General features: G+C 44.9%; 1 protein-coding gene across 2 annotated transcripts in view; it reads right to left on the reverse strand.

Annotated features, from left to right (window-relative positions):
• The window catches only part of LOC147666399 (uncharacterized), a 392,367-nt gene that overhangs the window by 250,414 nt on the left and 117,831 nt on the right, over positions 1–24,122 (reverse strand). For both annotated transcript variants that reach the window (XM_086949092.1, XM_086949091.1), the window contains exon 5: positions 23,051–23,127. In XM_086949092.1, the coding sequence (XP_086805218.1) occupies positions 23,051–23,127 (77 nt within the window). The remainder of the gene's footprint in view (positions 1–23,050; positions 23,128–24,122) is intronic.

The raw sequence follows: 24,122 nt of genomic DNA on the forward strand, positions 1-24,122 counted from the left end.
ACATGACGGATAAAAGGTATAATATGTAGGAACGCAGTAAAGATAAATGGTCAAGGGCAGTTGTGTTTTTCATGTCTGCAACATAAAGTGATCGATAAGAATCTGATAATCAGGCGTATCGGCGACTAAGACAGCAGGCCGAATCTCTTTTACTCAACGGCTCCGTCATGGAAGGAAGAAACGCCCTTTTTCTCGAAAAAGGAATATATTTTACTTGCAAGACAGTTGTAAATTTTCCGGGAAAGTACATTAGCCTGGAATATTATAACATATGTTTGAAAAAAAAATATTGTTCGAAAACAATAAAAAGCGTAATTTTTAGGTCATATGACCAAGCTTTTCATCATTAAATTAACAAAAGTAAAATGAACCAATGAAAAGTTTTATTAACAAGTCACATGACCTGTTATGCTTACGTTACGCGCTGCGCGCCGCGCCTCGGATCACTTCCGGGTGCGCTAACGCGGCGTGTCATATAACGCATTACGCGACAACGTAGGTCAAGAATATAGTCAAAATGTCTCCACCAACTAGCGTTCGGAACACAACCCCTTTCAGCAGTCCAAAAAGTTCTGTTAAATGACAACAGAGGGGACAGGCAACAAGAACCATCAGTCAAAGAGGGGAGGGCTAGTTCTTCTCTTCCGGGTCATGTTGGGGCGCTACCGGAACTGATCGAATTGGTAGTCTACAGTGTTTCTGGATGTTTCAGACTAAAGCTGGCGTCAGCATGAGACCACTACCATCTCGTAGCTCCGTCGTGGCCATTCCACGAGCAATCATGGCAGCCGCTCCCCACCAGAAGCCTGCGGGAGTCGGAGGCCCCCAAGACTTTTGTAGAATCTTCACGGCTGAGGGGACGCTTTTCGAGAATGGGACCCAAGCCCTATCAGGGAAGCGTCCGAGTTCAAAGGTGTCCCAGGGCCATTTTAGTGGACCAGGCCCAAAACCGAAGAGCCGGCCGCCATTTTGAGAGTCCTGTGGCAGCCGCCTATCGCTGCACCGCAAGAGCGGGAGCAACTCAACTACATGATGAGCGAGACGCTGTAGTCGCAAGAGCGGGCGGTAAACAGCTGAATGGCGGAAGAGGCACAGTGTAGCAAAAGCGGGCGGAATGGCAACTGAAACGGTAAAGGGGCGCCCCAGTACAGCGTGTCTTCAGGTCAAACGGATTGTGGGACAAGGTTCAGAATTGAAGAGTCATCAAAAGGCAAAAAGTTCCGCCGGACCCCGGGAGCCGGCCGCCTATGTCGGGGGCGATCTCAGGCTACACCAGTGCTATAAGACTTGGGGAGGGTGTCGTAGCCAAGCGTCTTCTCCGAGTCCATGGCCATCACTCCGCCCCTCAGGGGCCTCCGTCAAGCTGTTTAGGAAGGTAACATATCACATTGTTTTCTAATGCAGTCAGGTCCACAAACGACACTCACTTACTTTGAGAATAGTGAAGCTGCAGTAGGTGGAAATAAGCTTCAGACAGTGTTACAAGCACTGCTCAGAACTCTTAACTATGGCACCCAACATCCAGAACTTATGCCATTTGAGAATGGCAGTGACATCGAAGCAACTCAGGGACCAAAACCATTAACGTACTTTCACGTATGAAAATCTTACTTGGGGAGGGGGCAGGAGCGAAGCGCCCCCTCCCAGTCAGCGCCACCACACCGTATGTTGAAAATTTGAAGCCATCGTTCTACAAAGTCAACCAAACTTGGATTGAAAAATCTAGAAAAATGTACAAACTGAAAACCAGTTTTGGTCTGCACAGCATCAGTAGCAACGCTTGAGTCAGCTTTGTGTCAAGCCGCCATTTTGATTCAACAAAGCACAGGCATTGAAAAAGGCTCAAACTCAGAACTCTGAACTATGGCACCCAACATCCAGGAGCTTGCCATCCGGATCTTGGAGCCTTGTGCTGCTTTCGACCTATTCACACATCGGTCCACTACTGACATCATCTTATAAACCAACGTTATGTAAATAGTTTTTTAATAAAATGTTTTACCCTGTTTCTTTGCTGGTGTGTTGTCTATATTTTTAATATTTGCATAGGGTTTGTCGTTATTTTGTGCGGGATGGGTGATGGAGCCGAGCTGTCTTGCAGCCCTCATGGTGTGGAGCTCAGTTCATCTCACTATTTTCGTATTTCTCATGAAGGGTTGTTCCTAATATTACTATTTTAGCGAGGTCAAAAAGAGATCCAATTAGTGGCCTACTGATTTTGCTCGATTACTTTTATTTTTTTACACGATTTTTCACTATCTGCAAAGACTAAACAGAGTATTGCGACTTTGTGCTTGTTTGTAAATAGAGAATGATCCAAAGAGAACCAATTCTAAAACAGTAAATGCTTGGACAACAATCAATCAAATGGAGAGACAAGCAGGCACGACGGATTACAACGGGGGCAAAGGCCTGCGTTAACTACCGTTCACTATCTGCAAAGAGAGAGTACTACTAAGACAAAAGAGGGGAGGGGGGGGTGCAGCGTTCAAAGCACATCAGCGTGCATAAATACGAAAATGTTTTTATCTATCACGTACTTGACATTTTAAAGCTTTTCATATTTGCTATTAAAAAACCAATGAAATTCACAGAAAAAACCATAGGTTATAGTGGATATATAGTTAGGAATTTGCATTTACAAAACCTTGAAAATTCAATGAAAAAACCATTGGTTTTAGGCCATATATAGTTAGGGATTTGCATTTACAAAACCTTATTTTACTCGCATAAAACCATTGAAATTCCATATATAGTTAGATGCGCTAACTATATATCGCGCACCCGCAATCCACTGCTGATGATGTCACATATTACATCATTCATGACATGGTCAGTGACATCACTGATGACATCACTGATGACATCTCAAATGACATCACTGATGACATCACTGATGACATCTCATTTGACATTACTGATCACATCACTGATGATATCATTCATGTGATAATACGATGAACCTCTTCAGACTCTAATATAACCTTAGATACAATCAGTGTAAACAGACACTCACAGACTGTCACTCATCCATGGAGTTACTCACACACCTAGTCAGTCATGCAAAGAATCAATCACACCTCCATTTCCTCAACTATACAGTTATACAAACTTTACTTATTCAAACATATACTAACACATATTTACTCTCTTATACAATCCCTGATACAAGTTCACAATGATCCATACAGCCACTCACACATTCACTGGCTCTTATGCACAGTTATTTATATATGTCAACTCTCACATGTACTGTGTTTTACATATGTACTTACTTTGACATGTAGCACTGAGATATCCATTCACTCACCAATACACTCATGCACACAGTCAACCGCCCATACAGCTGTTTCCACATGCACTTTTGAAACCATACATCTAGTGAATCAACTGCTCACACATCTATGCACAGAGTCATACACCTCCCAGCCACCCACACACACACTCAGTCTCCGATACAAATACTTGGGCAACCAATCAATAACCCATATAGTTACTCATATAGCTACTTATCAACACATGCAACAGTTTACAGAAAAACAGACATAATGATGCACAAATTAAGACAGTTTAGTCACTAACCCATGCACTCAGTGAGACACATTTAATCACTCACTCATACAGTCAGTCATGCACCTACTAAATCCTTCATCCAGACACTTATACATCCACTCATTCTTCAATATGTAAGACATATTTTAACTTTACAGAAACATACAGTCACTGGGTGTTGTCATCAGTGATGTCATCAGTGATGTCATTTGAGATGTCATCAGTGATGTCATCAGTGATGTCACTGACCATGTCATGAATGATGTAATATGTGACATCATCAGCAGTGGATTGCGGGTGCGCGATATATAGTTAGCGCATCTAACTATATATGGAATTTCAATGGTTTTATGCGAGTAAAATAAGGTTTTGTAAATGCAAATCCCTAACTATATATGGCCTAAAACCAATGGTTTTTTCATTGAATTTTCAAGGTTTTGTAAATGCAAATTCCTAACTATATATCCACTATAACCTATGGTTTTTTCTGTGAATATATATATACATATCACAACAGTCTCTTCTTTGATTTCTCAAGAAGTACACTGGCACAGGCTGTAGAAGTAGAAAGTAGTTTTAATCACGTAAAGATATGCAGGCAGGGGGTTCTCAATCCCAACACAGAAGCGGCGGGAGAGCTTTCTCCTCCATCGCGGCTAAGACCTAGAACAAACTCCATGTCAGCATCAGACGCTCCCCGACCTTGCACACGTTCAGGAAGTACCTCAAGACCTGGCTCTTTGACTGATCCGGATCTGCTACGCTTCAACCCTCTCCCCCCAGCGCCTTGACCCCCTCGGGGTGAGTAGTGCGCTTTACCAACCCCTGATTGATTGAACATGTTTTGGCTCCTACGAGACAGACCCCGATATGGGACTGCTCTTGGCTGAAAGAACTTAGTAAGTTGAGAGGCTTCCGGGGTTGGGACGACATAGGTATTTCCTCCCTAGGAGATGTAGTCAAGAGCGGGAATTTGAAATCATTTCAATCACTACAGGCAGAATGTGGGCTACACCACTCCCAGTTTTTCAAATATATACAATTTAGGAATGCATGGCGGGCGGAAAGGGCACTACAGGAGGCACTCCCTGAATATGCTCCACTGGAAGGCCGCTTGCTGCAGGAAAAGATCCCTGAAAAGGTTGTATCCCTGACATATAAGTCGATCATGAATAATAAGCCGAAAAGGCTGGAGGGCCTCCGGGCCGTTTGGGAGAGAGAAGTAGGGGAGATGGATGATGTAGATTGGGGGGTAGTACTGATGCACCCTAGGGAGGTAGCGATTAAGTCGCAACTCTGTTTAATACAATTTAAGATCCTACACAGGGTGTACTTTGACAGAGTACGGCTGTTTAAGATGGGGAGAGTATCTGACCCTAGCTGCTTGCGCTGTGGACTTGAAAGTGGAGATTTCTTACATATAGTGTGGTCGTGCCCGCATGTACAGGCCTACTGGGGCGAGGTCAACGCTGAACAGGGTGAGGTGCTAGAGGTAGAAATCCCACTGGACCCGAAGCTCATTCTCCTGGGGATGTCCAACGATGTGGACCTGGCTCGTCCACTACTGATATTCTTAGTTCTAGCACTGGTGGTAGCAAAAGGGGACATAGCCAGGAAATGGGGGGCGCCAGATACACCCCAGTTAGGGGAATGGAGGAGGGGCATGGACATATATATGGCGGCCGAGAGGGTCACGTATAAGGCAAGAGGGTGTCCGAAGAAATTCCGTAAAGTGTGGGGCAAATGGAGACATTACCATGGTTTGGATGGAGGACTGTGAGGGATGCCGTATGTACGTAACTATGATGGATGTGCAGGAGAGGGCTGCTCGAGATCAAGGGACTGTACCGCAGGTCACATTTCGCATACCCAGCACGCATTGGAAAACAATGAAGGCGCTCAGGTAAGGAAAATAGTGTGTTTCCAATTTGTTAGTTCAATTCCAAACACTAAAATCCTTCTTTTATTTTAATAATTTAACGTTTCCAGTGCAATGAATTCCAAGTGCCCCAAAGCAATTCCAGCTTCTACTTCACTGTGAGACAACTTTTACCCACATTTCCACCAGCATGAGGAAAATTCATTACTTCTGCATCCCTTACTCGCCACACAACAATTTTCATCTTAGGCAATCCTGTTTTTTTCTCCGAGGGGGAAAGCAGGCCAGGCTCCAATGAATCCGTCTCCACCACAAAGTGCTTCGCTAAGAGCCCCTGACCTTACCAGGGCAGCTCACTGTAACGGGAACGAAGCTTCCCGATAATGTTTCACAACAGTCTCTTCTTTGTTTTCTCGAGAAGTACACTGGCACAGGTTGCAAAGGTAAAAAGTAGTTTTAATCACGTAAAGATATGTGTAAAGATGTGCTTTATATATAGAGGACGGAGACCTTTGTGGGTGGTAAAAAGCGTTATTTATTGAATTAATAGGCAAAAGAGCGCCGAGCGTGTTGTCAGCACACAGCTCTGGCGCCCGACTGATCGCGCTCGAGAACGCGCGATTCCAAGATGGCCACCGTTCACGCCACGTCATCACGTAGCGTCAACAACTAGAGCGGCAACTCTACATATCTCCCCTTTTTTGTCCAAACACGTAACTAGTCTGTGGTGGTTTCAGAGCCCATCACCCATCTCATAGTCCCGGAATCTGGGGGGTCTCACCACCAATCGCCCACCTCTGGTGCACCTTACAGGCGTGGATGTTGCTTCCTTTTCCCCCTGGGTCAGGGACTCCGCCTCTTTGCATTTATGGACCAACGATCTTTCCCTGTCTACTGGCTCTTTCCCTTCTCGTCTTATCATGCTTGCACGTGGGGTTTCTCCACCTTCTTGTTCCAACCATGGTTCTGTGCTTTCCATTTCTCCTTCCTGATTGTCTGTATCATTCCCCGATGTGCACTGGTCCACTTCTTCTGGTTCTCGCGCCTCTGGGGCCCATTGTACTATTTTGTTACATCGAGCCATGCGATCCTGGGACCACACATTCCCATCACTCAACCTAGCTGCTCGGCCAAAAACCTCTCTGACTTGGAGAGGTCTGCTGTATTTACTGTCCCCTTTTCGTTGAAGTTTGGCTAGTTTGACTCTCACCCATTCTCCTTCTTCCAACTGTGTGTCCTTTACATTCCTTCTCTTATTGTAGTGTTCCGAATATATTCTCTGGGCCCTTTCTAAATTTGCTTGTACTACCGCCGGAGACCACTTGCTGGTCACCTTCTTCTCTTTCCACATGAAATTGTCCTTGGTAAAAGGGTCTCTTCTTCTAAGAATCTGGAAAGGACTGTACCCCGTCCCAGTGGGGGTGATGCGATACGCCCAGATCATGTGCAACAGTTCCTTTTCCCAATCCTTCCCCATCATGATGGCTGCTTGAATGGGGCCCATTAAGACCCTATTGAATCGTTCTACTTGTCCATTCCCTGCAGGATGGTATATGGACGTGTGTTTGGAGCAAACTCCGTTCCTTTCCATGTATTTTTGCCATTTGTCTGAAGTGAATTGTGGTCCGTTGTCACTTAATATAGGTTTGGGGATGCCTTCCCTGAGGAAAATGGCAGTGAGGAACTTTAGTATGGTGTCCGTGTCCATTTCTTCGTTGACATGTACTTCTGGCCACTTGGAGTATTTGTCCACCAGGACACATAGATATTTCGGGGTTCCTTGCTCGTCTAGGATGGGTCCCAAAATATCCATGGAGAGTTCTTCCCATGGATTCCTCGGTGTGTCGAATTTGCCTATGGACGGCCTCAATGGTGTCATGGTCTTATCAGCTTGTTGACATTGGTTACACTCTCTTACGTGTCGTTCTGTTTGCGTGTCCATGCCTGGCCACCAGTAACCCTGTTTGGCTCTCAGTTTAGTCTTTCCAATTCCTAAATGGCCTTCGTGTAGTATTGCTAATAGTCTAGGGACGAGTCCTTTTGGGGGTACTACTTTGTCCCCTCGGTACATAAAGACTCCCTTGTCGCCGAGTGAGAGCTCCTCTCTCACTTCGAAATACTTCCTCATGTCTCCACTCAGGTGTTTCTTTTCCGGCCATCCTCCGGTGATGTACCCTTTCACCTCTTGGAGGCTCTTGTCTGCCTGATATGCATCCTTCCATTCTTGGTTGCTTATCACCTTCTCCGGGTCTTCCATCAATGCCACCATTTCATCCCCTTCTTCCTTCTCTTCTTCCGCTAACTCCATAGCTACTGCCCTGCTTAAATAGTCGGCAACTTTTTTTCTGCTGCCCGGGATGTATTCTACATCATAACGAAACTCCAGTACTTTTAGAGTCATTTTCGCTATTCTCTGGGTGGCACTCGCATGCCCACTGGACGTGAGGACTCGCACCAATGGCTTGTGGTCTGTTCTTAGTTGGAATCTCGTGCCCCATAGGAACTAGCGAAATGGCCCAAACCACTACCAGCATCTCTTTTTCAATAACACTGAACTTCTTCTCAGTGTCTGTCAGGGCGCTGGACGCAAAACTGAGGGTCTCCATCGTTCCTCCACCTATGTCTTGCATAAGGACCGTGCCGAATCCTTTGTCACTGGCATCTGTTGTTACCACTGTCCGCCCCTGTGGATCGTACCCTTGGAGGGGTATGGCTTGGGTACATCTTTCTCGTCGCCTTCAAACTACCTCTGAGTTTCTTCCGTCCAGGCAAACGTCGTTTTTTCTCTTGTCAACTGCCGCATGTGGTGGGTTTTGGAAGCAAAATGTTGTATGAATTTGCTATAGTACTTGGCCATGCCTAGGAAGGACCGGTCTACCTCTTTGCTGGCAGGCGGCGGAGCGTCGCATATTGCTTTCACGTTCTCCTTCTTCGGCGTGATCCCTAGTTCACCAATTTCGTGCCCCAGGTAGGTGACGGATGCCATGCCTAGGTGGCATTTCTCCCACTCAGCAGTCAGCCCCTTGTCTTCCAGCACCCTCAGTACAGTGGCCAACTTGGCGTCATGGTCCCGTTGATCACCCCCATGACCAAAATGTCATCTTGGAAGTATTGGGCCCCTTCCATGTCCTTGAAGAGACGGTGCATAAGCTTTTGAAAGACCGCTGCTGCCGTGCTAGACCGAAGGGCATCCTGCAGAATTGGTAACATCCGAAGGGGGTGATGAACGATGTCAGCCTCCTGCTCTCAGGGTGTAACGCTATCTGGTGGTACGCCAACGTCACGTCGATGGTGAAGTACCATTTCTTTCCCTTGGGCTTCGGCAACATTTCCTCAATACGGAGCAGCGGGAACTTCTCTACTACGATATTTTTGTTAAGTTTGCGCAGGTCCACCCACAGCCGGACCTTGCCGTTTGGTTTCATCACCACCACCAGGGGGGCCAGCCACTCCACACATGTGATGTGTTCAATAATGCCATTTCTTTCCCAAGTCGCGCAGCTCTTGCTGCACCGCCTCCCTCACGGCTATCGGTACATTCCTTACTTTATGTGACACTGGTGTAGCATCCAATTTCCCGACTCTTCCGCCGAATACTTTGGGGAAGTCTCTTTTTCATTTCTCCATGTCTGGCCACGTTTCAGGTTCCGTCAATAGTACCTGCACTGCTCCGCCGGGGTCCAGCTTGATGCCCAAGTCTCCTTGGTCCATCCAACCCAATACCGATGGGCCTTTCTCTGTCACATATAGTTTGCACTCTGCACTGCGTCCTCTGAATTTGAATGTTAGTGGTCGATAACCTGCTATGGGGATGCGGTCTCCCAGGTACGTGACCGGTCTGATATCCGGTGGTTCCAGGTGCGGGCCTAGATGGGGCATGAACTTCTCTGTCCACACTGTTCTTTGTACTAATGTGTACGGTGAACCTGAGTCTGCCACGATCCTTATCATCACGCCACCTATCATCATGTCCAGCACGGGTTTGTTCGATCTCCTGGTGCCTACACTCAAGACTTGTTCCTCGATGCACAGTACTTAGTCCTCTTCCACTTGGCTTCTTCCTTCCCCATCTTCCTGGTCCATGTCAATGAATTTCACTGTGTTGCGGGCCATTTTCCTCCGACAAATTTTTTCGTAATGTCCCATCAATCCACAGAGCATGCATTTAGCCCGGAAGGCTGGGCACCTTTTGTCATTCGCCTCATGGGCCCAGCTTCCGCAGCGGTAGCATGAAGTCTTACTTCCTTTCATCTGCCTCCCTGGCTGTCCCGGCTTTCCTTGCCACTTGTTGGGTCCCTTGTGGGTCGAACCCGTGTTCCTGCTCCCGCCTTTTGGCTCTTCGTCCTCTATTCTGTTGACCATGGGCTTTGCCGCCATTTCTCTTTTCGCCGCGTCCGCACATCTTCGTGCTAACTCTGCCTTTTTCACCATCGCAATCGCCTCTTTCAACGTGGTATCACTGCATGACCATAGCTTGTCCTGTACTGATTTCATCGTCGTATGCATCACTATTTGGTCTTTGATGAAATCATCATGGAGTCCGCCAAACTGACACGTGAACGCCAACTTTTTTATTGCCGCTACATACTCATCGATAGAATCGCCCTGTTCTTGCTTCCGCTATTGGAAATTGTATCGGTCTATCGACACACAAATCGCCGGTCGGTAATGTTCATCGAGCTCTTCTAGGGCGTGCGCATACACATCATCGTCACCTGTTTGTCTCTGCTTGGGTACCAGGTTCTTGAACACTCTGATTCCCTCTGGGCCCAAGTTGTGTAGTAAGATTCTTCTTTTCCCGACGCTTGTGAAGGCCTCTTCATTCTCATCCTTCAGGACTTCAATGTAATTTGTGATGTATTCCTTCCAGTCCTCCCACTTCATTAGGGGCTCTCCCCTTTTTGGTAGGAATGGAACCGGCGTCGTCGCCGAGGATGATTGAGCACACATGGTTTCCCGCCTTTTTGGCTCAACACTCTGGGTTTTGGAGCTGCCTGGCGCACTGTTCTCCTCTCCTTCGCCTGGTCGGGGCTGGGTGTCTCCCTCTTCACCACTATCTATGGCTCCTGGATCCGCCAGTGCTACTATCACGCTGGGTGCTCCTGCAGGATGTGGCTCCTGTGCTGCCCTGCAGCCCTTCTAGCACGTGGCAAGTATAAGTAGTGCCCCTTGTACCTCGGTTCGTCGTCCAATATCTGTTTGCACTGGATGCAACTGCTTCTGCCGCGCTCTGTGTGCTTCCCTGCGTGCTTCCCCTCTTTCCAGTGGTGCAGCTTGCTGAGTAGGCCTCTCTGACCAGTGGTAGTACAGTGGGGAGATGATCAGGGTTCGTTTAAAGCTTCTCCTTGTGGGTCCTTGTTGTTTTCTCATTCACCTCGTCGCCATTGTAAAGATGTGCTTTATATATAGAGGACAGAGACCTTTGTGGGTGGTAGAAGTGTTATTTATTGAATTAATAGGCACACAGAGGGCCGAGCGTGTTGTCAGCACACAGCTCCGGCGCCCGACTGATCGCGCTCGAGAACGCGCAATTCCAAGATGGCCGCCGTTCACGCCACGTCATCACGTAGTGTGAACAACTAGAGCGGCGACTCTACAATATGCAGGCAGGAGGCTCTCAATCCCAAAGCATTTCAGCTCTGCCGAGCCTTGGTTACGGTAAAAGTCTCTCTAGTTTTCAAATTTGCCCACGTGACTCGGAGTTGAACCGCAGGTCGTATTTCACATACCGAGCACGCATTCGAAAACATTAAAGGTGCTCGGGTAAGGAAATTAGCGTGCTTCCAATTTATTAGTTCAATTCCAAACGCTAAAATCCTTCTTTGCTCATGCTGGCTGAAATGTGGGTAAAAGTTGTCCCATCTCTCACTCTCATTTAATGGCCTCCAAGGCTCTCCAATGCAAGTCCGTTTGCAACCAGATCACACCCAGGCCAGCCATTGTGCCCATTTTTCCTCCTCCCAAGACAAGGTGGATCAGTGTTTCAGCAGAGAGGAACTTATCTCCAAGTAGCCTGACATATGTTGTAGTAGCCCATTAAATGGGCGAGAAAATAACGAAACACTAACATGTAAGACATGCCTGTTGAACATCACTCCAACGAATTGGCTGCCCAACCAACATCTGACCTTTATACAGCACCTAAGGTGTAGAGGCATCATAAGGCTTGCCTGTTGAGTACCTGCCTAATTAACGCCTGATCACTCCCCAAACATAAAATGAAGACATGGGGTTCGTTGGAAGAAGAATACTCGGATGTAATGTTTGTCACTCAGACTTGGCTGAGTAATTAATTGGTAACGGACATTCTCCTTGCCTTCTCTGAAAGTCACTCCATCTCACATCTTGATCATGGTGGCAGTTATTTATCACTTTAAGTTTGCCTGCACAATAAAAAAACTTGTGGGTCTGGGAAAGGCGGAGGGTCTCTGCTGCTCTCTAAAGCTATCTGACAACTTTTTTTTTTCAGGCTCACTAATATATCACCTCCCTGACTACTTGACCATATTTGGGAAGCTGTTGGCAACGGTGGTCGCACCACTAAACTTACAATATGCCAATTTTACAGTCCTGGTGGTGTTTAATGTCCATATGGACGACCCAAATTGTAAAGGGTTGTCTCTGCTGAGGAAAGCAATGGCCGACCTGAACCTCTCGCTAAGAGTCAGTGGTCCACACACCAAAAGGGGCACACACTTGATCTAACTTTTTCCAATCTGACTATGCTTCAAATCGCCAACCTCTACCCTGTAACATGGTCATATCATTTCCTAGCCCATTTTCGTGGACCGTGCCAGATCCAGTTATACCGGCAACTAGAACAGTCATGGAATGGCAAGCACGGCATAACATTTCTGAAACCATTTTAACTAACTCTCTAAAAAAAATTGATATCTCTTTGGGGTCCAACCTGGACGATGCAGATAAGGCACTCAATGTCTTCCTTACACAGGCATTAGATGAACAGGCACCTATAAAAAGGAATATGCTGAAACGGAAATCCCCCTCTGCGACATGGTTCTCGCCACTTCTACAAGACGAAACATGCCAGTGCAAACATTTCGAAAGAAAATGGAGACCGAGGTGTGAGCCTAGAGACAAGCTAATTTACAAATCGGCTCTAAGTGCTTTTCGAAAAAAGATCAAGAAAGCACAACGGGACACCTTTGCTAAGCAAATCAATAATGCAGGATATAACACTCTAACAATATTTGAAATAGCCAAGTTGTTGCTCTCCACAGATGGAGATAAACAAATGTGACTGCCTCGCAAGTTCTATGCGTCAACCTCTCTAATTACTTCCAAGATAAATATGCTAACATTTATTTTAATCTGATTTTAGAGAGTGCTGCTTCTGTCCCCTACCTGCTACCTGTTAAATAGAGAGACACTGAAAGCAGAGAGAGTAATTAACAGTTTTCGGTGAGATCCCCTCACAGATTCAGAAGCATCCACTTTATCGGCCATTTCAGACCTTCGTTAGAACCTTACCCCCAAGAATTCTTAAATTTGTAGCATCTTGCCTAAACAAACAGATAAATCAACTGTTGTATAGATCCTTGAAATAAGGAATCTTCCCAGTGATTTGGAAAAAAGCATTAGTGCTCCCACTAATAAAAAAAGACCAATGCAAATCTGGGCTGTCTGAGTATCTATAGACCAATATCCCTTCTCCCAGCACTGGGGAAAATATTGGAGCAGCTGGTCAAAAAGCAGACATCCAAATTCATAGAACAGAGCAAAACTCGGCCCTACACTCAGTCAGGTTTTCGGCAAGCCTTCGGCGTTGAGGTTGCCCTTCTACAATTGGCTGAGTTTGTCAAAACTAACTTAGACGCTAGGGAAAAAGTAGTGTTCATCCTCCTGGATCTCTCTGCTGCTTTTGATACGGTCTCTCAAGATACTCTATTACAGCGACAGATGGAGGTCAGGATAACCAGCACAGCAAATTGCTGGCTAAAGTCTTTCTTATCAGAGAGGGAGCAAGCAGTCTACCTTACACCTTTTACTTCCAGTTTTAAGGAACTGAGATATTGGGGTCCTCAGGTCTCCATACTTTATTAAATACTTTATTTAATCATTATATGGCACCACTGGGGAAGGCTGTTGAACAATGGGGCTTCAACCTCGTATCTTATTTAGAAGATACCCAGCTGTTACTATTAGTTCAGCAAATTGACAATGATCTTTCCTTTAATTCTCGAATAAGGGCTTCCATAGCCACTTGTTTCACATTGCTGAAATCGCTAACAAAGACATTGAACTTCCTTACTGGGCACATGCGGAAAAGGGTGGTGCATGCCATGGTGACTATTAACTTGGACTATGCAAATGTGCTGTACTTGGGACTCCTGGTGGGGCTCCTGAATGAGCTACAGCTGGTTCAATACACAGAAGCTCGCCTGATTTTGAACTGCCCAAAAAGATAATCTTCTAGGTCGAACCTTTAGCAGCTGCATTGGCTTCCAATCAATGGATCAAATGCAAGGCTAAGCTAATCTTCAGAGCATTTCACCAAAAAGGATCATTATACTCAGGGAAGATTCAGGACGTATGCTCCAGGTAGAGCAATTTGCTCCTCCAATAAAGTGGTCTGCATCCCACAGATCCATAAGAAAAGATCCGGTGGACGAGCTTTCTCATGTCTGGCAGCAAAATTATGGAACTCTCTGCCAAAAGCTCCGCAAGACCTTGATTTGAAGAAGACTTTAAAATCTGGACTGAAAACCCATCTGTTGAGGGAATTCGAGCCAGTTTATAATCTACTAGCCTTCAGGTTAGAGCACTGGTGCTCCTTTCCAAAAAAGCAGTACGCTTTATAAATGGCTCTTTATTCATGCATTCATTCAAGGGTCTAATTTTAAACACACCAGTCGACAGAGGCCATGGCCACTGCTCTCCTGATGGAGGACCTCCCACAATAATTAGACATTCTGGATTTACTGGCATAGATCTTATTGCCTTGAGGGCATCTGCTGGTGTGGGAGATTGCCTGAAATGAGAGCATAATGTTGAGCAGGTGCCATATTTTATGGACCTGTTCATCATTCCTTTTTAAGTCTCGACTGAGCCAGCGCGCATGCGCTGCTCTGCAAGACTTTTTGTAAGGGCTTCAAGCTTTACTCAGTACTTTTCTCACGCTCATGCATGTGTTATTTTTCTATTTTTCCTATTGGGCATTGCCTGCAAAGACTGCACGCAATTGGGCAAAGGCGGGTGCATGTCCCGCCTTTCCCAAGAAATGTATCCGCCCAGGCCTACGGTTTGCAGTTATGAGTCGGGGCGCACAGTGTGCCATCTGTTATCTGTCAGATGTCACACGAGTGCGCCCGCGCACCACACAGCTCGTATGTTGGTGACTTGTTCTGTTTGGGGCTCTTTGAAGGCTTTTTTTGTGGTGAAGCAATCTCTAGTAAAGGCAAGCTTCTGAAAACGAGGATGGCTAAAGACAGGGATTCTACACTGGGCCCGCGTGTAACAAGTAAATATTTCAACATGGATGGTGCACGGGCACACACATGGTGGAATAATTTCAACACTAATGTTTCACGGCGCCATGTACAGGGCCGCGCATTTAGACGTTAATGCAGGACCCGTGTCCACGATAGGGGCCTGTTATTTCAACACGAATGCAGCAAGCACCAAGGATGCTTTGCTTAAAGAGCTGATTAAAATGATGACCTTTGAGTGAAAGTGTGCTTTACAAGTAGACGTTATGTAAGCCTAGTAGAGAGGGTCCCCACACTAGCATGCCCAGTCACTAGTACCCACTGTAGTGAACCATACACTGTGTGCTCGATAGCTCCAAAGGCAAGCCAGCTACCTAACTTTCTCAATGTTCCGCCATCTTTGTTTGTAGCTAACAACAAGGTTATGAAAGAGGAGGTCCAATCTAAATAAAGCCCTTGATTGTAACATAACTGCAGAAGTCTTGTTTTAGGATCATAGAAAATAGATAGCTTCTTGGTTTTTTCCGCAATGAGAATGCTTGTTGCCGTTCTTCATTGGTTTGGAAGGGACTTTCAGTTTGTGCGAGAGGAGTTCGTATTGGTTTTTGAGATAGGCCAGTTTCGAAATTCTTGAATTTCGCATGTTCAATAACAAAGGAGTCCTTGCTGCATCAAATTTTGGAGCTGATGGCTGGGCAGTTTTATCAAATCGGTTACATACCTCGATGTACCCGTGTGTATAGGTTTGAATGTTACACCAGCGCTTTCATGAGCATGTGTAGCTGGTATGGGCCTCTAGTCTATTGCCTTCTCTTCCTGACCAAAATGTCTGTTTGCTGTAAGGGGTGCCATTATTCATAAGGGCATAAGCACATAATACCACTCAGTACCACATAATTACACACCACGTAATTACACTCTACCCAATGCAACATAAATACACTCCACATATTACCACTCAGTGTGACATAGTTACACGCAAGATAATTACAATCTACTCAGTACAACATAGACACCCCACATACAACTCAGTATCACATAATTACTTGCCACATAATCACACACTAGTCAATGCAACATAAATACACTCCACATAATACCACTGTGCCACATAATACCACTGTGCCACATTACACTCTACTCCGGCGGTACTCATAGTACGGCACGCGGGCCAATTGCGGCCCACCAGACCTTCCCTTGCGGCCCCCATGGAAAACAACAGCAGTCAGGGTCAGAACCCAGCGCCATTGCTGCTGTTGTGATTCTTCGGGGGCCGCATTTGCCGAGAAAGGGGTCAAAGGGGCATGCGCAGACAAGTAGTGTCTCGCATGCTCACCTGCGGCCCCCGGCCTCATCTGCCACTGGAGGTCATAGGCTTGGGTCACGGCAGGTGAAGATGCCAGAAGAAGGCACGCAAGTTGCTGCCTTTCTTTATCTGCCCTTTTTTATTGCGAGTGATTTTGCATATTAAGTGAATGCAACAATAGATGGAGCTGTTGTGAGCAATTGTGATTTAATCATCAGCTCAAATTATTTTTCATTCAAGTTTGTTCTCCCGGAGTTAACAGGCAGGGCTTTTAGTGGGCCAAGTGCTTCAAAGCTGGTAGCTGCCTATGGGGGCTCCATTTTTGCCTTCAGGGTGGCAAAAAAATATATAATAACTCGGCAGCAGCACTACTGCTCAGAAAGTCTTTGCCAGTTCAAATCGACATGTTTTCTTTCCTTTTTTCAGTCTCATCATTTCAGACCTGAAGCATTTTCAATACTATATACAACAAAGCCATCGTTTTTGATTATTTATCTTACGCAACTAAAACCCTCTTAGGTCTCCATTTTCGCCCTTAAATAAATCTCAACTCAACAGCAGCTCAAAGCCTTTGAGGTAATTTCAAATAGGCTCGTTTAAGTTCTTTCACAGTTTCATCATTTCAAAACGGAAGCATTTTCAATGTTGCTTATTAATCTTATGCAACTAACTATAAGGGTCTCCATTTTCGCAATTTTCAATTTTATATATTATATACAACAAAGCCATAGTTGTTGCTTATGCAACTAAGTACCGGGGTCTCCATTTTCGCCCTCCAGGTGAACAAAAAAATCTCATCTCAGTAGCAGCATAATTGCTCAAAGATTTCGATGTAATTTCAAATAGACTGGTTTTACTTCTTTCACAGTCATCTTTTCAGAACTGACACATTTTCAATATTATAATTTATGTACAACAAAGCCATAGTTGTTGCTTATTTATCTCATGCAACTTAAAACTATTGGCAAAGCCAATAGTCCTGAATTGTTGCAGGTATTATGTTACTGGTTGTATCTCATATATCTGAATCCAATGACAAACAGCAACATACCAGTATGATAAACAAAGATTTGTGTTTACATGTTTTTAAGCCAACCCCTTAATTTTAGCTGTCTTGGCCCTTTGAGAGAACCCCCAGGTTTTTCATCCCACTAAAAGCCCTGTAACCAGGCAATCCATGTCAGCTATGTGTATATATCACCGTAGTTCGATCTAAAAATCTATTTTTTGATTCTGTTGCGTGTCTGTTAATAGTAAAGAAATACTGCTATTTAAAGAGAGAGAGAGACTGACTGACTATGAGAGAGACTGACAGAGAGAGTCTGACTGAGAGGGAGAGACTGGCTGAGACAGAGACTGACTGAGGGAGTAAGACTGACTGACAGAGAGAGAGACTGACAGATCGAGAGAGACTGACAGAGCGACTGACTGACAGAGCGATTGACTGACTAGCGACTGACTGACAGAGAGAGAGACTGACAGAGAGACTGAAAGAGAGAGAGAGACGGACAGACAGAGAGACTGACTGACAGAGCGACTGACTGACAGAGCGACTGACTGACAGAGCGACTGACTGACAGAGAGAGACTGACTGACAGAGAGAGAGAGAGACTGACTGACAGAGAGAGAGAGAAACTGACAGAGAGCGAGAGAGACTGACAGAGAGAGCGAGAGAGGCTGGCTGAGTGAGAGAGGATGGCTGAGTGAGAGAGACACTGACAGAGAGAGAGGCACTGACAGAGAGAGAGACAATGACTGAGAGAGACTGATGGAATTGGGGTCAAAGTGTGTATGAAGCTATGCAATGCCTCTTTAGATTGCTATTGTCTGCTAATAAGAATGTATTGTTAAAATGTGCTCTTTTTAGTTACATCTGCTTTTGAAATATAGCATTTTACTCTAGCTCCGCCCCACACTGACCCTCACCCCGCCCCTACTTGTGCGGCCCTCGGCCATAAGCCACACTGTAATTTTGGCCCCCGACAGAAAGTTTGTGAGTACCCATGCTCTACTCAATGCAACCTAAATACACTCCACAAAATACCACTCAGTGCAACATAGTTACATGCCACATAATTACACTATAACTAATGCAACATAAATGCACTCCACATAGAACTCAGTACCACATAATTACACACCACATAATTACATTCCACTCACGGCAACATAAATACACTCCACATAATACAACTCAGTGCCACATAATTACATGCCACACGATTACACTCTACTCAATGTAACATAAATACACTCCACATAATACCACCCAGTGCCACATAATTACACGCCACATGATTACACTCTACTCAATGCAACATAAATACACTCCACATAATACCACTCAGTGCCACATCATTACACTCCACATAATTACATTCCACTCACTGCAACATAAAGACACTCCATATCATACCACTCAGTGCCACATAACTACACGTCACATAATTACACTGTATTCAATGCAATATAAATACACTCCACATACTACTCAGTACTACATAATTGCACGCCACATTATTTACATTCCACAAATACCACTCAGTGCCACATAATAACACACCATATAATTGCACTGTACTCAATGCAAAATAAATACACGTCACAAACCACCAATCAACATAAATGCACTCCACACCATGAAACAATTTCACTAAGCATAATTTCACTCAACACCACAGTTCCAGGCCACACAATTCAACTCCACACATTTTCAATACACACCACATAATTACACACCAAACAACATATTTCAACTACACAATCCACAACGTACCTCCATTCCACACCATATAGGGGCACCACCTGAGCACCAAACATCATTCACCACCACGATTTGCATCAGCGCACCACCTAAGCATCACCTAAACATCACGTCAGTCTGCCCTCGGAATCTGGCATTTGTTGATTCTCCCCTAGTGTCAGTCCGCTGCTCATGTTCTAATTAAATTACTGTTTTCCAACCTCCACTCACCCGTTATTTATGTCCAGCTCCCCCTTAACAAAAATAATTATAACAAACCAGCATAAGAACATGCCAGAAGAAGTTGCCACCAGTGCAAGTACAAAACAACTAGAAGACATTTTTTATGTTAAATCCTTTTTTTAAGCAGGTTGTTCAGTTGTATATAATGTCGACTTGGTTTGTATAACGATAAAAAAAATGCTTAACACTTTTTATTATAACTTTTCAACATGATGCACAGCAGCCACAATGCTCTACAACATAGCCAAAAGTTCTGCCTGAACACAAAAGGTCCCAAAGGTAAAACCTATTGGCTATGCTAATGCTTGTTGTTTTTCTGAAATAGCCTGCTATCATGGAAGATTGTTTAAAAAAAAGAAAAATGCAGTGTTCCTGATACACAGGCTGTTTCTCTCCTGCATGTTAGGGCCACTGAGCGGTTTGCCTGCTCAAAACCAGCAAGTTCTAAATGACAGTCACAGATGCCCCCTACTTAAATAGCGAGAGAAAACAGCCACTGTGACAAGGCGGTGCAATGGTGGACCGACTGCCAGGTCAAGGATTTCCAACACAGGAGCCAGTTAAGCTCTGCCTTCAGAAACCCAGTAGTTCCTCCTACTATAAATGAGGAAGGGAAAGCATGAGTTCGGCCGGGTGGGAGCTCCGCCAAATTATCATAAAGCTCCCACTATGCTAATCTCTAAAGTAGGTCTAGTCTTGTTCATTTAAACAAATCTGTTTATCTATATTATTACTGCAACAAGAACTTTGTATAGGTTCGGGGTGATCCAGTGTTTGATGCCCCAGTCAACATATACAGGAAAAGTTGATATATTTTTGGAACCTTTTTCCTTAATGTCTTGCACAGATAGAAGGATGACTTGGAAAGTAACTACGGCAGCTGACAAGTTATTCGGCGTGTGGCCATAGATATGTATATCTTGGTCATAAAGCAGTAATGGGACATTGCCAGTTTGGTTGCCAGTCATTGAGCACAGCAGTAGTCACAGATAGCTGGAAGTTGGCGATAGTTACACCATTGCTGAAGAAGGTTTCTTTGGACCCTTCAAGCCCGGCCAACTATAGGCCCATCTCACTTTTACCATTTACAATATAAATTGTAGAGAAATGGATCACGAGAGCATTATCCAGCTTTCTGGAAAATAACTCCTGCCTGGATACATCACAATTCGGCTTTAGGCCGGCTCACGGCACTGAGGCTGCATTGGTCACAGTGTTGGACGATCTACGAGCGCGTGTCGACATGGGCAAGTCAGCATTTTTAGTGCTGCTTGACATGTCGGCCGCGTTCGACACGGTGGACCATGCAGTACTATTGAGCCGTCTCCAGGGCATAGGAGTAACTGGTTTGGCCTAGAGATGGTTAACATCATACCTCAGTAACAGACAGCAGGCAGTGGCGTTACCTCCTTTTCGATCTGCCATACGACAAGTGAATCAGGGTGTCCCTCAGGGGTCAGCGATCAGTCCGATCCTTTTCAATCTTTATCTTCGGCCCCTGATAGACCTGATAAAGTCATTCGGCATATCTGTCATCAATTATGCCGATGACACTCAACTGATTTTTTCATTTGAGGGCACAAAGGCAGTATCGAGGGACACTTTCCACTGCTGTATGTCGGCAACAGCAGAGTGGTTGCGAGTTAACTCGCTTCAATTCAATGGATCCAAAACAGAGATTCTTCACTGCTCCCTAAATCGCACCCCTCGTCCGCTTCCGGACGATTTCTGGCCTACATCCATCTTAGGTACGGTAGAGGCTGCCGAATCGGCCCGTAATCTAGGAGTTCTGTTTGAACCTAACCTGCAGCTTGATGCCTCTGTGAATAGGACCACGGCGACATGTATGGGCTTGCTCCGCGCCCTACGTAAGATCTTACCGCTCCTTCCTATAGAGGGTAGGGAAGAGGTAGTGCGCAGTTCTATTCTTAGCCGAATAGACTACTGCAACGCACTACTTTTGGGAGCCCCCAAAACTCTGATCCTAAAGCTGCAGAGGATCCAAAATATGGCGGCCAAACTGGCTTTATCCCGCCCTCGCTCCGCTTCCTCTTCTGCTGCATTGGCTGATCTTCATTGGTTACCTGTCCAACAGAAGATTGCCTTTAAAGCTTTATGCCTCGTTTTTAAGGCTCTGCATGGACAGGGACCGATACGCTCCAAAATCTTTTTTCCTGGTATCATGCTGCCAGACTTCTGAGATCCTCCTCCGCGTGTTTAGTGACGATCCCTAGCATCAATAGAGTGAGGATGGGTGGCCGTGCTTATAGCTTTACAGCCGCTACTCTTTGGAACACCCTCCCACTGACACTGAGGAGCAAACAAGACCTTACTTCTTTTAAAAAGGATCTTAAGACCTTTCTGTTTCCCAGAGTAATGTAAGATGATCTATCTGCAGGAATGATGTGGTCTCAGCGCCAGGATACCCTTTGGGTGGCAGTTGCGCTTAACAAGCAATAAATACATACATACATGTCTGATGTTTTTAACCTGGCATGACAAGAATATTGTGCTCTTTCTTACAGAGGAGAAAAACGACCAAGGGTTGGATCAAACACAGTAAAAACATATATTTTGTGATTTTACATATTGTGAGAATAGCCTATGAGGGCAGCCAGTACGGTTTTACTTCAAATATTCTTGGGTTTGTCAACGCCTCTCAACATTCTGAGGTTAGTAAAATGAACACTATCTTGTTTCCTAATTAAAATCCTTAGATTTAAAATATTTTCTTTGAATATATCCCGAATATTAAAAAATTGTTGAACTAGCAGAAAAGAACAGTCAAAGAGTCATTAATATATGTACATGTACCTCAGAATGTGAATGATACATACCTTTTAAAAATCGTTTTTAAATGTGCAAGACGTGCGGGCATCATATCTTCTTATTGAATTTGGCTCTTCTCAGGAGCATGGACCAAGTACTTGATCCATCCACTGCTTCTGTTTTTGGGGCTACTTTTTTCTTCATGTTCAAGCACTCCTTATGAGTGCTTGTGTTTTTAGTCTGTCTCCCATATTCTCATCCATGTATACTCCATTCTCTCCCACCTGTACCCCTTCAGGTTGATTCTTTTCCCTTTGACTACCCCTACCCAGTACTCTACGACACTGTGGTCTACGCCACTCTACTCTTCTTTGCACCACTGTATGCCACTGCGCCGCTCTACTCAACACCACTGAACTCTATTCTGTACTGTATTTTATGCCACTGCATTCTACAAACCTATATTCTACACCATATTACTCTAGGCCACTGCACTGGAGACCACTCTACGTCACTGCCCTCTACTGCACTCTACCCCTGTGCACTATACCCACTTCACCACTCTACCTCCCTGCACTCTGCACCACTCTACTTTACGCCACTGCACTCTATGCCACTACATTCTATGCCAATCCACTATATTATAAGCCACGCCACTCTATGCCACTCCACTCTATGCTACTCCACTCCAGTTTATGCCACTCCACACCACTGTATGCCACTCATCGCAGCGCCACTCTTTCCTCCTCCACCCCACACAATGCCACTTTACTCTACCCCAAGCTACTCTACTCCACTCCACTTCACTCCATGACACTCAACACCATGCCACTCACTCCACTCTGGCCTACCACACTGCAGTCTGTGCCAATCCACTCTACGCTACTGCACCTAACGCCACTCTACTCCACGCCAGTCCAGTCCACTCGACACCACTCTACTTCACTGTACACCACTCTACACCATGTCACTCCACTCTGCTGTACTGGGCTATAAGACACTAGCACGGCCAATACCTCATTTACATGCCATTTACATGTCTGCACGCAGGCTATTCACATGGATGATCCAGACATTTATGATTTTATTTAAAGTCAAGTTATATGTACCGTTTGTAAAGTGTTTAATCTGTAATTGAAGTTTGGCTAGCTCTTTCTTCAGCTCCTCTTTTTCCTCATTCAGTTTTCTGGAGAAAAAAAACAATTTAAATAACAGCAGAAAACAACTGAAGACGGTATTTCTAGGTTTCATTATGCTTCAACTAACTGTTATTGTTAATATTTTAAATGTGTTTTCATAAATAAATTTGACAAACCAAGGTACATACCCAGATGAATACATATGAAATAATAGAGCATAAAAACCTACTTGGATGAGGTCATTTAAAAGCAGGGGGTGTGCGAAATCTACGTAATCTGCTCTCCCATAACTAAGGGAAATTTCACGAAAATTATACAAAATTTAGCTAAATGAAAATCCACCATTTAGTGCTATATTTTAGAGTGAAATGTGTGCCCCCTTCAATGTTTAACATAAGAACACATTTTACGCACAAAAAAAAACACAACTCAAGCAAAGAACAGTTGCACAGGTTCTTATTGTTCGTATTGTTCCGGCACTATAATTTTGCAGCAAACAGTTGTATAACTAACGACGCAACATAATGTCAGGAATACGAAACAACGATGGTGCTATTTAAATGTTGCCCAGACCCAATGTAAAGGTGGACGAAGCGGCCAGAGATTTAAAAAGGTATGTGAAATGATGGGATATATTTATTAGCAAAGTAACAATAAGCAAGGCAACAATGTAATAACACATATAACTGTCTGATCTGGATTAATTCCATTCATAATTGCTGAATCAGAATCAGAACTGTTTTAGACCAAGTATGCATGTGCAGTCCTCCCATGCGCGCCTGACCAACTCACTGGCCGCCCTCCATCTCAGGTCTCACTTAGTTAACATGGAGAGATTGGGGGGGTATGAAAGTTCATTATGAAGGGATGAGGCACAGGATTAAAAGCACATTAGAACATTGTAATGTGGAGCCCTCCATTGAATACAATGGAGTGCTCTGAGCTTCTACAGGGCGATAAAAGCAACATTCCAATGTTGTTTTTACAAAGGCCTCTCGGAGCCAGGGGGCATTTAAACCCAGTCAGGCTCTGAGAGACCTTT

This window comes from Lissotriton vulgaris, unplaced genomic scaffold (genome assembly GCF_964263255.1).
Source record: "Lissotriton vulgaris unplaced genomic scaffold, aLisVul1.2 SCAFFOLD_532, whole genome shotgun sequence".
In the NCBI taxonomy this organism is placed as follows: domain Eukaryota; kingdom Metazoa; phylum Chordata; class Amphibia; order Caudata; family Salamandridae; genus Lissotriton; species Lissotriton vulgaris.